The sequence below is a fragment of the Amblyomma maculatum genome, chromosome 9, assembly GCF_055883805.1.
Source record: "Amblyomma maculatum isolate TAMU_Amacu chromosome 9, ASM5588380v1, whole genome shotgun sequence".
Lineage (NCBI taxonomy): Eukaryota > Metazoa > Arthropoda > Arachnida > Ixodida > Ixodidae > Amblyomma > Amblyomma maculatum.
The window spans coordinates 5,306,547-5,322,906 of record NC_139352.1 but is presented as its reverse complement, the minus strand read 5'-3'; the positions used below and the strand labels follow the sequence as shown (position 1 = coordinate 5,322,906).

At 48.4% G+C, this 16,360-nt stretch overlaps 1 protein-coding gene across 1 annotated transcript; it reads left to right on the top strand.

The window, feature by feature from the left end:
• Positions 1-11,766: 11,766 nt before the first annotated feature.
• On the top strand, positions 11,767-14,410 carry LOC146178146 (uncharacterized). The gene is made up of 2 exons (XM_084577969.1): positions 11,767-11,820; positions 14,093-14,410. Exons 1-2 carry the CDS (start codon positions 11,772-11,774, stop codon positions 14,380-14,382), a joined length of 339 nt encoding a protein of 112 aa, XP_084434095.1. The 5' UTR covers positions 11,767-11,771; the 3' UTR covers positions 14,383-14,410.
• Positions 14,411-16,360: the final 1,950 nt, after the last annotated feature.

Genomic DNA, 16,360 nt, shown 5'->3' with positions numbered 1-16,360 from the left:
GCACTTGATCGTGGGGCCTCGTGAGGAACAACTTCGTAGTTGAGAGCGCCAACGCGGCGCAGAATTCTGTAAGGGCCGAAGTAGCGACGCAAGAGCTTTTCGCTAAATCCGCGTCGTCGAATTGGAGACCAAACCCAAACGATATCATCCGTCCGATAATCAACCTCACGGTGCCGCAGGTTGTAGCGTCGCGCATCCTGCACCTGTTGCTCACGGATTCGCAGCTTAGCGAGCTGGCGGGTTTCTTCGGCACGTTGCAAAAAGTACGCAACGTCATCATTGGGGTGGTCGTCGAAATGGGGTAGCATGGCGTCGAGTGTTGTGGCGACTTGGCGGCCATAAACAAGGTTAAACTGTGTCATATTGGTCGTTTCTTGGATGGCTGTATTGTACGCGAACGTTACGTAAGGTAGGACTGCATCCCAGGTTTTGTGCTGAACGTCCACATACATTGAAAGCATGTCGGCAAGCGTTCTGTTTAAACGTTCGGGTTATCCGCTCGTCTGGGGATGGTAGGAAGTAGTCCTGCGGTGACTTATTGTGTGCGTTAAGTCAAGCATATGATGCATAAGCTCAGCAAAAAAGGCAGCACCTCGGTCCGTGATCAGAATCCGAGGAGCACCGTGACGCAGGACGATTAGCAGTACAAAGAATTTTGCAACTTCTATAGGGTTCCACTCGGAAGAGCCGCTGTATCCGCATAACGTGTCAGGTAGTCGGTGGCCACTACTATCCACTTTTGTCCGGAGCTTGAGGTAGGGAATGATCCTAACAAGTCCATCCCGATTTGTTGAAACGGCTAGGAAGGAGGCTCTATGGGTTTTAGGAAGCCGGCTGGCTTGACAGGAGGAATTTTTCGGCACTGACAGTCACGGCAAGCGCGAACATAATTCGTAACGTCATGTCCCAGACGAGGCCGGTAGTATTTTTCTGTAATTCTGGCTTGCGTTCTAGTGATTCCAAGGTGGCCGGAAGCTGGTTCGTCGTGGCAGGCATGCAAAATTAAGTTGCGTAGGTTCGTAGGAACGACAAGCAAGTAATGTCGACTGTTGGGGGCAAAACTCTTCTTGAAAAGCACGTCGTCGCGTAGCAAAGAGAGGGTAAAGCGCGCCGGTAAGCTGCAGGAACTCTGCCGCTAGCAGTTTGCAGGTAATCAAATATTGCCTGAAGATCAGGATCGGTGCGTTGTTGCACGCTGAAGTCTGTGGAGCTTACTGCGTTGACGAAGGCGTCGTCATCGCATTCGTCAGTTGGAGCAGGCTCGACATGAGCCCGGGAAAGACAATCAGCGTCCAAATGTTACGACCGGACGTGTAGGTCACTGTGATGTCATATTCTTGTAGGCGGAGACTCCATCGTGCTAGGCGCCCTGATGGATCCTTGATACTGGCTAACCAGCAAAGTCCGTGATGATCCGTCACTACTTTGAAAGGTCTCCCGTACAGGTATGGCCTAAACTTCATATTGCCCACACGATGGCGAGGCACTCTTTTTCAGTGGCAGAATAATTGCCCTCGGTCTTCGACAACGAACGACTTGCGTAAGCCAGTACACGTTGTTGACCCTTTTGGACCTGAACTAGAATAGCGCCCAAAATAAAATTACTCGAATCGATGTGAGCTCCGGTGGTGACTGAAGGCGCCGTTGAAGGTCCTGAAATGCTTGCTGCTGCGATGTTTCCCATTGGAACTGTACATCTGCCTTGGTGAGATACGTAAGGGGCGCGGAGATTTTGGAGAAATTTGGCACAAAGCGACGGTAGTACGCTACATAACCCGATGAAGTGCCGGAGTTCCTTCTGGTCTCGTGGCGGTGGGAAATTCGCGATGGCAACAGCTTTCTCGGGATCAGGAAGGACCCCTTCCTTGTTGAAGACGTGGCCTAAAATTTTCAATTCATCGTAGGCAAAGGGGCATTTTGCTGCCTTTAATGTAAGGCCGGAGGACTTTATAGCTTACAGTACCGCCTCGAGGCGACGAATGTTCTCTGAAAAACTAGGGGCGAAGACGATGACATGGTCCAGGTATACGAGACAAGTCTGCCATTTCAGGTCCGCGAGGACGCTGTCCATAAGCCTTTGAAAAGTCGCTGGCGCGGATCAAATCTTCCGAATGGCATAACCTGAAACTCGTACAGCCCATCTGGAATGATAAATGCAGTCTTCTCGCGGTCCCTCTCGTCTACCTCGATTTGCCAGTACCCAGATTTGAGGTCCATGGAAGAGAAATACTTGGTGTTGCATAAGCGATTTAAAGCGTCATCGATTCTGGGCAGGGGCCAGTAAACAACCTTTTTAGTTACACTGTTCAATCGTCGGTAGTCAACACAGAACCGTAAGGTGCCGTCTTCTTGACAAGGACGACAGGTGCCGCCCAGGGCCTCTGAGGTGGTCGAATAATGTCGTGATCAAGTATTTCCTTAACTTGAGTGGTAATTTCGGCACTAGATGAGACACGATAGGGTGACTGTCGGAGTGGTTGTACTGTATCGTCCGTAATAATATGATGTTTTACAAGGTGTGTGCGACCGACACGCAGCAGCGACACGAACACAGTTCTGTAGCGATTGAGAAGGTTCCTCAGGATATCTTGCTCCGTCTGCGGTAGTGCCGGATTGATGTCGTACTTTAGGTCGGCAACTTCCTCTTGTTCTGGTCGAGAATCACAAGTTAAACTGTGCACGCACCTAGTTTCAGCGATGGCATCAATATAAGCGACCGTTGTTCCCTTATTGAGATACCGCGCTGTTCGTTGGTGAAATTGGTGAGAAATAAGTCGACTTTGGCATCTTCGAGGATGACAACAGCCCGAGCAATAACAATGCCGCGGTCGAGAAGCAAAGGAAGTTTACTCTCGACGACACCTTCCACACCCCGGAGGGTGTGCGCACCGACGGTCACCATTACACTGGAGCGGGAAGGAACAGCCACGTGCTCGTCGAGAATGTGGAGCGGCGCCGGCAGAACACAATTAACTTCGAGGGCATTCTCTGTCGAAAACTGAACCGACTGATATTGCAGGTCGATGATGGCGCCGTTTTCCGTCAGGAAGTCCATACCGAGTATAACGTCTCTGGAGCAATCCGCTAGCACAATAAACGTTGCCAGGAAGGTTCGCCTTTGAACTGTGACATCGCGCTGTGCACGTTCCTCTAGGTGTAATCAAATGTCCTCCAGCGGTACATATCTGAGGGCCGTCCCAAGCTGTCGTAACCTTCTTGAGTGCCGCGGCGAATGATCCACTGAGTATGGAATAATCGGCCCCAGTATCCATCAAAGCGGTCGCGGCGATTCCGTCAACTGAAAGGTCTAAATCGGCTGGCGGTGACGTCTCACTGCGGTAACGTCGAGGTGTCCGGTGTCGGCTCCGGTGCGCCGGGCTACGCAGTTGGTCAGGTTGTCGACTTGCCGTTAACTTGGGCGACTCGGTAATCGTCGTCGTCTCTGGGTTGTTCGGCGTCGGCGAAGTGGTTTGCGTCGTTGGAGGGTCTTGTACATTTCGTCGTCGAGCAGCCACACCTCCAGAGGCTGCTGCGTCTAGTTTCCCCTACGGGGATTTCTAGACTGTTCCCGCGGCTCGGATGAATCGTAGCGACGGGGCGAACGGGATCGGTGACGCTGGACTGAGTCTAGGTTAGAAAGGTAGTCGGCAATCATCCCGTGGGCGCTCTCCCGGCTGCGGACAGCGAGCACCGAAGGGGAACCCGCGAAGACCCGCGGGCACCGACGCCAGACATGTCCAGCTTCGCCACAATGGTAGCACAGCGGCCGGTAGTCCGCGGTTCGCCAGATGTCAGTTCGGCGACGCCCGGGTCGCTGGAGGAAGGTCGGCTGGGAAGGTGGCAGTGGCATTTGGGGAGCGACCGGCGCAGGCGCTTCGTAACGTGGTATTGAAGGCGGCAGAAAACGGCTTGCGATGGCGGCGTAGCTCATTGTTGGAGGTTGTGGAGGGCATGCAAGAAGCGGCGCGGCACCCAATGCTTGTTGCACTTCTTCGCGAACAACATCGGTGACCGATGCAACTTGCGGCTGCGCCAGCGTAGGCAAGAGTTTCGCCAGCTCTTCCCGCACAATGGCTCGAATGGTCTGACGCAGTAAGTCTCCTGATGACACGGTGGGCCTCTCAGCACATGTGGACAGCATCGACACGGTCGTGCGCTCTTACTGCCGTGCCCGCATGTCAAGCGCTCTCTCGATGGAAGTAGCTTTCGTGACAAAAGCATCTACGGTCACTTGCGGACTGCGAACGAGGCCGGCGAAGAGCTTTTCTTTCACACCTCTCATTAATAATCGCACTTTCCGCTCTTCCGATGTGTTTGGATCTGCGCGGGGGAACAAGAGCTTCATCTCCTCCGCGTACACCATCACGCTTTCGTTCTGATGCTGGATGCGACTCTGAAGTAGAAGATCGGCCTTTTCTTTATGGAATGCGCTAATAAATGCCTGAAGAAATTCTGCTTTGAACGTGTCTCACGTTTGCAGGCGAAATTCATAATTGACGTACTAGGTCCTCGCCGAGTCCTCCAGGGCAAAGTAGACATGGCGCACCTTCGCGTTCGCGTCCCAGGCATTAAAGGTGGCCACCCGGTCGAACTGGTCCAGCCAGTCCTCGGCGTCTTCGTGGGGAAGACCATGAAAGCGAGGGGGGTCTCGCTGGTGAAGTAGGACATTGGCAGGAATCTCTAGTGTGCTCATAGGGGTAGTCTGTGTACTTGTAGATCGTAGATCAGGAAGCGGACCGAATTCAGGAGATAGGCCACGTAGTCGCCGGCTGCCCTGGTGAACAGGCGTTTCTACCCTGGCAGTGCGTCCTTGGCTGCAGTCGCGGCTTGATAGGGGTGTCCGGTACATGAAAGATCTGTCCAGCACTTCTCCACCAGATGTCACGTTGGCAAAAAGGCGTGTGAGGGCCGCAGAGCCGGTAACACGGAGAGCCCGATGTTGACGAAGTCCTTTACGCATGTCGCAGCCGCTTGTAGTCTTTCTTCTTCCTTGAGTGAGCCTTTGGTTGCCCATACGGTGATATCGTCGGCGTACATGGCGTGTCGTACGTTTTCGATTTGCTCTAGTTGTTGGGCTATCCTGATCATGGCGACGTTGCACAGGATGGGTGAAATAACCGATCCTTGCGGCGTGCCTTTGTTCGGGGTGTTGAATTTTTCGGATCTTAGCTCTCCAAGGCCGACATGGTGTGAGAAGCAAGAGCAGAGTATGTACAAAAAACACTGGCAACTAGAAACGGCACAGTTTACGTGGACGCCGCTACATACACTGAGGACAGAAACCACAAGAAAATCAAAGTGGCAACGTTGATCAGCTCGGACTTAAAAGAAATCATTAGCGAATCAATCCGGAACTGTATGGCAGTCGAGGCCGAAGAGGCAGCCGTGGCTCTAGCGGCAGCGGAGGGCTACCGATCCAACAGGTCCTTAACCATACTCACAGACTCACAAGCTTCTGCATGCCGCAACTACCTAAACGGCAGAATCAGCCACAGCGCGCTCCGCATCCTTCGCTCAAGTGGCAAAACCGAAAACAACCAGGCCAAACACACGATATATATATAGTTTGGGTGCCGGGACATATCGACATTACGGGAAATCGGGAGGCAGATAGGATAACTCGAGGGTACGTAACAAACCGAGCATACAACAATCTTGACTCCGCTGAGGAACCCGAGCCGGTAGGCCAAAGCTATACAGAGATGCTAAACTGCAGAGGGATCAGGCTAAAATACCCGCCCCCTCACAAACAACTAAATAGAGAAGACGCTGTAGCATGGCGACAGCTACAAACGGGAACATCCCCGTGCCTAAACATGCTAAGCAAAATCTACCCCACGCAGTACGAGAGCGAGTGCTCGCCATGAGGAGACAAGCCAAGCCACTCTATACCATACCACATGGGCTTGCCAGAGAATAGACGAGCTAGCCATAATAGAAAACCCGAGTGCCGAACAGTGGGAGAGGATGCTATCCAACGACATCCTGAAAGTCCAACAAGGACTAGTAAGGCGTGCACGTAGGGCAGCTACACTCAGCGGAGCCCTGGCCTAGGTTAACCGACCCTGAAGAGATGTTAGACTCCAACTGAAGCCGCAAAAACCACTGCAAAATAGAGCAAATAAACATTTTCCATCCATCCATCCTGGCTCTTTTTAAGCTCCGACTTGCGCTTTTAATGCGTAAACATTATAAGTGGATATATATTTTCAATGTCGTGCCACCAGAAGTTTTTTTTTTGTTTATTTCTCCTTCGGGCAACATACAGGTTGTCAGCAGGATTACGTTCGAACGAAATGAGTTATAAGAAAACAATTAGTTGCACTAGCTAGAGGATGGAAAAATCACGCTCTGGAAGGAATTTGATGCATGCATAGCAATTAGTTAATTAGAGCCAATTAAGTCAATCAGACATCGGGTATGTCGTGTCATCAGCGGCAGGGTTACGTTACGAAACGAAATACGAGAATACGAATGGTTGGAAAAAATGTCGCTGGGAAAAAATTTCGTGCGCGCAGAATAATGAGCTAATAAGAGCCATTTAAATCATCCAGACGTCGCGTATGTTTTCAAGGTCGTGTCACCGGAAGTTTGTCGGCAGGATTACGTTCGAACGAAACGAGTTATAAAAAGACGAGTGGTTGCCCTCAATAGTTACGGACGAAAAAATCTAGCCGGAGAAAAAAATTGGTTCATGCGAAGTAATCAAATAATTAGAGCCAATTGCGTCATTCAGACGATAGTCAAGGAGCTAATGTCGACGTCCAAGAGGAGTCGCCCACTGGTACCCAACTTCCATGGGGTGTTACGTCGTAGTGTGGCGTAACAAACCGGTAGCCTTTTCTTCCGTGCCTCTTCTTTCTTCCACAAAGAATGCTTACGGATTCCCCCAATGCGGATGCCGCATTCATCTCAAACGTTTTTGCTACTTCAGCCCCATAAATAAGCACAGCCTTACATTTATTTATTTATTTATTTGAGTACGTAAAACTCGCCCCACTGGGCATTAGAGTACGGGGAGGTTCGCAAAGGGAAAAGCAAAACCACTGTGAACAGATGTACAGTACAGTCATACAAAAGACCCAGCAACAATTCAGCTAAGAACAGTAACAAACACTTGGGAAATGCTGTGCAAGTCATGAAAGGGCTAACATACGTTAAAATAGGTCTTGCTGGTCCGGTCATGATCGTGACGATAATACTTCTGCCAACCCTTATGACAGCCACTTGAAAGCTGAGAATTTGATAGTCTCAGATGCGTGGTCATACCCAAGTTTTCTGTACTTGCTGATCACTTAAGTGGCATATGCTTTCCACGCATCATTCCTATATCGGTGTGTTTTACCAGATGTAGCAGAGACTAAGGTTTTGCCGACGCGAAAAGAAGTGATAAGTTTTGTGCGAGTAATTTCGAAATTAAATACTTCTGCTGTGAAATTACCACCATAAACTAATTTAATACATTACACAATACTGCAAATATACCTTTAATGCAGTAATTTATTTACTGTCATGTCTGCCCGTGACCAGTGCTGGCTCTCGGGTGTGACTGCGCACGCATTTGCATTGTGGCGGAACTTGACCGCTGTTACCGCGCAGCTTACCAATACAAGCCAAACGAGGAAAATAACAGACCCTCTCTCAAGATCCCGAGTCACGATGTAGGTTTGCGCGAAGCAGCTGCTTGCCGCAAAAGAAATAGGCAGACTAAAACAAATAAATGAAACCTTTTGAGCAGCCTTGTGCAACTCTTCCCCGACAGGCGCTGGACGTGTGGGATGGCGAAGAAGTGACGCAGTGGCGTCAGACGTGATTTCCATCTGCTCTGTTCACAGCTTGCCCACGGCCGCTCAATGGAGGAGGCGCACTTGGTGCGGCCCGTCGCGTCGCGCCTCAATGGCTGGGGAAGCGCGTATTGGGAGAAGTTACAGTTTCCGCCGCGGGGGCGCCACCACTCCAGGACAAGGCGCCGCCGGCACGGACGAGCAGACGACGCGGAAGGAGCGCGCTGGCTGGGTTGGCGCGTGTTATCGTTTTGACTACTCAGCATAACCGCGTGGTTCTGATAGTTCTGCATGCTTGTCATCGGTGTCTGTGTCAACAGCGTCCTAAGCGTATGCAGCACCATGCCAGGCAACTGCTGTGTGCCGCTGTGCACCACGAAAGCAAGAAAAGATCGGTTACCATGGGTTCCCGTGCGATTCACAACGTCGAGCAGCATGGCTGAAAAACATATCTCGGGAGGGCTAGGATGGAAAAGGAAGCCGGTGGGAGCCGAGTGACAAGTCACTGGTATACTCACTGCACTCAGATGACGATTACAGGAAGAACATAAAACTGAAGATCCTGCTTCCTTCAGCTGTCCCCTTCGTGTTCCCGAACTGCCCACCTTACAAGTTGAGTTACTCATGCGGGCTCATGTTGAGCCAAACAACCTTGAAAAAATTAATGTGCGCAGGTCAATAGCTTTATTTTCCCCACTTGTTATAGCTACACTTCATTTCCTCCTGGACAACCCCCCGTGTCATCCTGAAGCATGTGTGTTTCAAGATAGGTGCGCCACGATCACTTTTATGACGATGATATCAAAATGGTATGCCTTGCTCAACATCGCATAAGTGAAGCCATAGAGACACCAAGAGGAGCCGCTCTATTTGTCAGATGACGAGTGACTCTCTTGGTTAGAGTTGGACTTTGCCATATCAAAGACATTCAGGTCCTAGGAGGCACGTCGAAGCAAAGGCTAACCAAGCAAATTAACGTACGAAGCAACAATCATGACAACCAGATCCACAGTGGCGCAAATTAAGTACCTTCTTGATCACATCAAGTATCTTGCAACGTCTTCTGTGTGCCTTACAAATGCATTGCGTTTAACCGAATCTTAATTCCAGCTTCCGATACGCCCTAAAGCAGGCCCTCAACAGCAGGCCTGTAGTATCGCTTTTTAGCAGCCTAAGGCAATTCAAAGGCGGGAACGACAGAGTTGACGCAAGGGCTGCAGTTTTCACCTCGGAGAAAATACTGAAGGTACAACTAGCGAAAAAAATATATATATATCGACTGAGATGCACATTTTGCCATGCTTTGTGCAGGTTGGCATCTTGCAAGCATCAGTCTGCAAATGCACCTATCAACAATAGACAGCTATAAAACTTGGCATTCGTGATTATGAAAGTCGTACCTTGCCAACTGCCATATCACGTCTGCTGCGAGAGAGTTTTCGAGTCAGCTTGGATTCATTCATGTGTGGTGTGAACCAGCAGCTGACATAGAGTTAGCACCGATTGAATTTTTGGCTGGTTACCTTGCACGTCCATTTGAAGATAAAGTATAAATAGTTTAACAGAATCTCATGAAAATAGTGGTTACGGCGCTCGACTACTGCTCCCAAGGACGCGGGATCGAATCCCGGCCTCGGCGGCCGCTTTTCGATGGAGGCGAAAAGCAAGGCGCCCGTGTGCTGTGCGATGTCAGTGCACGTTAAAGAACCCCAGGTGGTCGAAATTTCCGGAGTCCTCCACTACGGCGTCTCTCATAGCCTGAGTCGCTTTGGGACGTTAAACCCCACAAACCAACCAACCAACCAACCAACATTTTTATTTATTCTGTTTTCAGTGCCTGCCCTGTTTTCATTATTTATATATTACCAAAGCTTAAATAACTTCTAGTGCTTACTTTAGAGTGTCAATAATTTTATTTTATTAGTCCTCATCCATTTATTAATTTGTGCCTTGTGATTCCTGCAATACCCTGGACTTATCAAAATTCTTGATGATGGACGCCTATGGTATCTGAAAATCACCATGCACCTTTGTTAGCAAGGTGATGAAGTTCCTGCAGGTCATAAGAAGCAGCAAGCTATGCAACATGTTAATTTCATCCCTTCTTCCCTATTTTGTGCAATTTCCAGAGCTGATTTGCGAGAGAAAAGACCGCAGTCACACTAAAGACCTAACTAAACTAATGCGACCACTGCTGACCAACTGGACAGGCAACATTAATCAGACAGTGGAAAAATCACGCTTGCACATAAACCTTTTTCGAGAAAAGTTCTTCGCTTGTAAAATAAGCTTGCGTGTCTCCTGTGCATCACGCGGCTTCATAAACGAGAAAAAAAATTGCCAGAGTCTGCGGGCGTGTCGTTGAACTGGCTGTCTTGTGTTGTTTCTTTTGCAACAGTTTGTGTTAGCTAGTATGTTTTGGTGGTGGTACCCACTTGAATATTATTTCCAGTGAAAACGGAGGAACAGGCTGAACAATAATGTTGAACGCTACGTCCAGAAAAGTGCACGCTGAATAAATGGCCCCAAACCATGTCCCGATTTCAAGATTGCAATATCTAATACGTTATTACAGTGGTTGAAACGCAACTAAATGGGTGCGCACTCAGCGAAGCACACGACTGCCCCGTTCTCGTTGTAAACGGAAGATCACGAATGACTTGGAAAAGCCTAGTGATGATGACTTGCCGCTATCACCTTATCAATAGCAAACTTGCACATAGCATCACATACTGAGTGAAACGCCGCTCATAATCCTAAATTGAGCAAGCGCCGACCACGCGGACGCCGAAACAAAAGCACAGCCACGGCCGCTGCGCGCAGCTCTCCGCCCGAACTCGTCCCGGAGCGGTGGCGCCGCAGCGGTGGCGATGAGAACTAGGCTCAATACGGCTCTTCTGGGCGACGCGACGGGCCGCACCCAAGTGCGTCTCCATTGAGCGGCCGTGGCTTGCCAAAGGCTGCTTCAGTAATTTCCTGCCACTTCTGCCGCGGTTCCCTCGAATGGCGTTGACTGGCCTATTTTGCGGCGTCCAGAAGGAAATAAAAGCAAACATTCAGGTAGCCGTTATAGCTGCCTCTTTCTGTCGTCCGTAGCACAGTGCGCGGACATAAAAAGCAACCGTTTAACTAAAGCTGTCATTATATAGGCTGCCCACCGAACTGCAGGTTTCTACATCACGCGCATCGCTGGCAGAGGCTCTACAGGTACGCAGTTGGCTTTTCATCGCACTTAGAGAAAGGAAATATGAGCGAGCGCAACTCTCACAATCCTTACAGTCATGTCATAAAGATGTCTTTTTTTTGTCATTTAGTTATCCGGAGGAAGAAACTCGTGCCTTCTTACTTAAAGCAACGAGCCTGCATTTAAAAGCACGTTCAACGTGCGGGTCATGAAAATATTTGTGCCATTTTTGTTTGAGATAGCTACGCCGGTGAACGCGTAACGTACATTGCTGTTGCATCCTGCAATATATACTCCTTCTCACAAGCTGTTTGCAGCACTGCGAAAGAGAGAGACGATCTGGCTTTATAAGGGTCCTACGCACCATAATAGGGCAATGGTGCTGTTACTGGTTTGGTTTGGTTTGTGGGGTTTAACGTCCCAAAGCGACTGAGGCTCCGTCTCACACGCTATTTGTAGCACTGCGAAAGGCAGGGGCGCCCTGGTCCAATCAGGATCCTGCGCACTATAATAGCGTAATAGTGAACGTTCCAACAAGCCTTTCGCCCCTTATTGGCGGGGGCGACAGGTGCTGTTACTGTCGCCCCCGCCAATAAGGGGCGAAAGGCTTGTTGGAACGTTCACTATTACGCTATTATAGTGCGCAGGATCCTGATTGGACCAGGGCTCCCCTGCCTTTCGCAGTGCTGCAAACAGCGTCTGAGACGGAGTATAGCAATTCTGCAGTATGGACAATTCCGTGTCATTGAGATAACGTTTCCATGCTGATTCTGTGTTTGCATCTTTTACCAATACAGCGCAAGATGGTAAAGTTCCTCATGCCGGCCATTCTCTTTGCCATGATGGCTTTTGGTAAGATTTTGTCGCAGCACTTGTTACCAGTTTTGAGACAAAACAACCTGCTTTACAACCGTGGACACAAATACGCACGCCATGCAGCTTTTTCTCACCTTACAGAAGATGCCTGTATATATATCTTTTTTTTTTTTCTTCTTTTGCTCAGTAGGAATGAGATCGCGCCACTGGTTCCCCTGCAACCAGCAAATGCACCCTGCAGGAGCTGGGGAATATTTGTACCATATTTTAGAGCACATACTACTCGAGGTGCAACTTCGGATTTCATCTCGCTGGGCTCAAATGATGTTAAACTGGATGCCCTTGAAATGACCTTGAATGAAGGGAGATACTACGCCTTCCTTTCACCAAATAACGGCTTAGAGAAAAATATAAAACAATCGCGTAATGAAATGGTGGCGTTAAAGGCGCTATCGCGTCTCCTCACAAGGCGAAGCTTGAGCATCCGTCTAAATCAAACCATCAAATATTTGGCCTTGCTAAACCATGCAAGACTTATACTTAGAGCTTTCGCTTGTATAACTAGGCTTAATACATGTTTAAGCTTCCATTATCTTCATTACACGTGTACTACATGAACGGCTGCATGGACGCATTTGTTATTTCGTCCCCAAAGTTCGGTACATGGATTTTAGTCGACAGCGCGCGAACGGGAGCAACAGGGATTGCACAAGCCGATGCACTCATCCTGCCGTTAAATTAAGGACATGGCTGGTGCAATTTCTATCTAGCAACACCAGCGTTCGCCCCCTTAGTCTCCAAGGCAGCGCGGGACCACGGCTGACGTCATTTACAGCATTGACATTGGCATCAGTGACGCTGACTTGCATCAGCTGATCAAGCCGGTGACTGATAGCATTACCATAGTCCAAGTTCAGCGCCTTGGAAAGTCAACATGCATCAAACTTACGTTCAAGGGTGGCTGCGTACCAGCGCATGTCAAGGTCGGGCACTTTCGTCATTTAGTTCAAACATTCGTGCCTAAACCATTACAATGCAGGAAAATGCATGAAGATAGGCCACGTGAGCACTGTTTGCAGCAACCCCACTGTGTGCCCCAGATGTTCAGAGGCTCACAGCGCTGATGTCTGCCGAGCGAACGCCTTGAAGTGTGCCAACTGCAGCGGCCCCCACGACTAATCCTCGCGAGACTGCCCTCGACTAAAGACTGAGAGGGCAGTACTGAGGCAAATGGTGCTTTTCGCCTTTGTTGTGAGCAAGGCTCCTGTGTGGGAGCAGAAACATCATTTCATCACTTTTTGGTTGGTGACGCTTAAGTTTCGTCAATGAAGTTCTTTCGATAGGTATGCCTTGTCGTGGGTAGTGGAGGGGGTTGGAGCCGAATTGGAGATACCATATCTCACGTGGATTGGCTTCCTGTGAACCAATTCTCTGCCCTGCTGTTCGCGCTCGATGTTTAGGTGTTACAATGGTTCTTTGGAATTTAAGTGAGACCGCAGGTTTTCTATCTGATAAGTTTCTGCCAGTCAGAAGCAATCGTTTGAGTAGCGTAGAAGCAACTTTCAGTGGGGACTGAAGGTGTGAAGCGTCCGTCTCTGGAGCTGTTCCGTAGGTAAATTAGCCATTGTCACTAAAATGGACACTCCCACGGTATTTCTGACGGTTTGCTCGAAAGATTGGCCTTTGAAAAATGAAATAGGTACTGCGGAGGGGAAAAAAATAGCTGTTGTTTAACTTCTGGTTAAACCTGGAGTTATGCGAGAGCAATCTGCATGTCTATACGCTTAGGTTTGGCTTGAAAGTAAAGACATGGCTTTTAGTAGTTTACTCTATGGTTTCAGCTTTGTTTATGCCATAGCGGAATCACTTCACGTATGAGCACCCCTCGCCTCTCGTCGTTGACCATTCTCATTCGGGTGTAAAAGACTTCTAGTGGTATGACATCGTCTCTACGTCGAACTCCGGGGCACACCGCCGTCACAACGCTTGAAAGAACCTACTGCCCTAGCAACTCGCTATTGTCGTTCGCGTCTTTCTTTCTTTCTTTCTTTCTTTCTTTCTTTCTTTCTTTCTTTCTTTCTTTCTTTCTTTCTTTCTTTCTTTCTTTCTTTCTTTCTTTCTTTCTTTCTTTCTTTCTTTCTTTCTTTCTTTCTTTCTTTCTTAACTCTTTTGAGCGAAATATAACCCCACTTTTATTAGAACCGAATAGTCTAACGATAAAGGCCAATTTAGTTAGTGCGTTACTTTTTTTGCGGCAGGGCGACGCTGATCCCGTCTGATTACGACGGATTGTGAACGACTCGTGCAGGAGGCCTCCTTTGCTACGCTGACACGGCAGCAGGGACAGCGGGCGAAGACGGCCGGTGGATTGTGGACGCGGTGAAGAAGGGAGTCGGACTGCTGAACCAGGCTACCCGAAATGCGGTAGATGTACCCGGCGCATCGAACGAGGCTCAGAGGTGCCTGGAAAACGAAGAGCAAGGAGGAATCACTGGCGCCGTCAAAAAGGGAATGGGACTTCTGGGAGATGCCGCCGAAACCGCGGGCAAATTTGCTGGCGCCGCCAACAGCGCGAGGAAACTTATTACCTCCGAGTGACCTGAGCCAGTATACGCACGGCTGGCAATAAAAGATGGGAAAGGATCGTAGCTGGACGTGTTAATTGGTGCGTATTCAGGAAGACACAGGAGCGCCAAAAGGGAACACGGACGTAGAAATCAAGGTAACATGGCGAGCGCCAACTTGCAACAGCCTTTACTTGAGGTAGAGCTTCGCTGTACCAATACGCGCGGATCACAAACATTCACACATTTAGAGATATGAATCAAGAAAAATAATTACAAGTGTTTACAGACATGCGCCAAGAAAAGCATTTTCACTCTCGCGGAGAACCCCTGGCGTATAACTGATGCATTCTTCTCGTTTCTTGATGTAAAAGGCTTCTATGCTGTAGTTCACGTTCTGTTTCAATCAATCAATCAATCAATCAATCAATCAATCAATCAATCAATCAATCAATCAATCAATCAATCAATCAATCAATCTTTATTTCAGTTTGTACATACAAACTGGGGATGGTGAGAAAAAAGCAGTGAATTATGCACCGCTTGACGGGCCTCACCACCCCTACAAGTCAGCAGTAGGCACAAGGCAAGAACAACCACTGGTAAAAAAAAAAAAAATGAATACAAGTGCATCTACAGAACAAGGTTGACAGAACATATCTCATAACTGGCAGCAATAATAGACGCAGAAGACCGTGAGGCTATAACACAGAGTGGCACAGTACGTTCAAACACAATTGACATCACTGTAGCATAGATTGCTGAATAAAGCTTTTACGAATGGAAGAAAAAGACATAATATTCACTTGGTCACTCAAAGGGGTATTTAGGAACTTTGGCACAATAAATCTTAACATACAAAACCCATAGTTAGTTCTGCACTTTGGTAATGCAAACCTACTCTGCAGTCTGATGTCGTATGATGAGTGGCGACATGTAATAGGAACAATTTCAGAAAAAAATGAATCACCCTTTTTTATCGTTGATTTATACAGACATGTAAATCTGTAGTCAAATAATTTGTTGAAAGGTACAATATTATAATGTAGGTAAATGTGTTTAGTAGGCGAATCATACGTCCCGTTGACAATTGCGCGAAGCATTTTCTTTTGTAATGTTTGCAGTTTAATGACATTGGATACCGTTGTATGGCCCCAGACAAGAAGGCAATAGCTAAGGTGCGAATAAGGTGTTTCTTCCCGGCTCTTCGATAACACTTTGCTCTCTGATAGGCGAGGCCTGCAATTGACACTATTCATCTTCGAGCAAAACTGGCAGTGATCTAGAAGATGGGAAACATTTTTTTTTTTTTTTTGCTAGTCAGTTCTTGTACTCACGCATGCGCTCGTTAAGAGAACGTCTTAACGCATGTAGCTTTCGCATGTAAGCCGGAACTCATATAAAACATGGTGTTTTGCGAGAGCTTTCCTATTCCCACTTCAGCGTTCAAAGCCAACGTTAAATTAATTTGCCAATGTTCATTAATTAATTAATTTCAAGAAAAAAAAACAAGCTTGTACATTACTTATATTGTAACAACATTCACTTCTTTACTGTTGATGAGAACTCTCCGCGTTTCTTCTTTTTTTTTTTAGTATTGGTACGTCTCAGCTTAGCATTGTATATCGGCCCCCTACGTCCCCCAGCAAACTCGGGACGCCTCTCTCTCTCTCTCTCTCTCTCTCTCTCTCTCTCTCTCTCTCTCTCTCTCTCTCTCTCTCTAACACACATACATAAAACATACACACACGTCACGCACGACTACGGCGCCTGCAGCCACGGGACCACAAAGTATCCGTGTCGTCCGCGCTCAAAATGAAGGTCACCGCCGACGCATCACTGAGCGGGAAGCTGCGAATGTGGGTCACGCTATTTGCGGGTGAACAGTATTCGGCAACGAGACCGTTGCAGTATGCGTAAATACAAGGCAGTTGGTACAGAAGCTTTGCGACAATTTTACCAAAATTGCTGTCTACCCTCATTTGAGTGTTGCAACTCCGGAGTGACTTGCA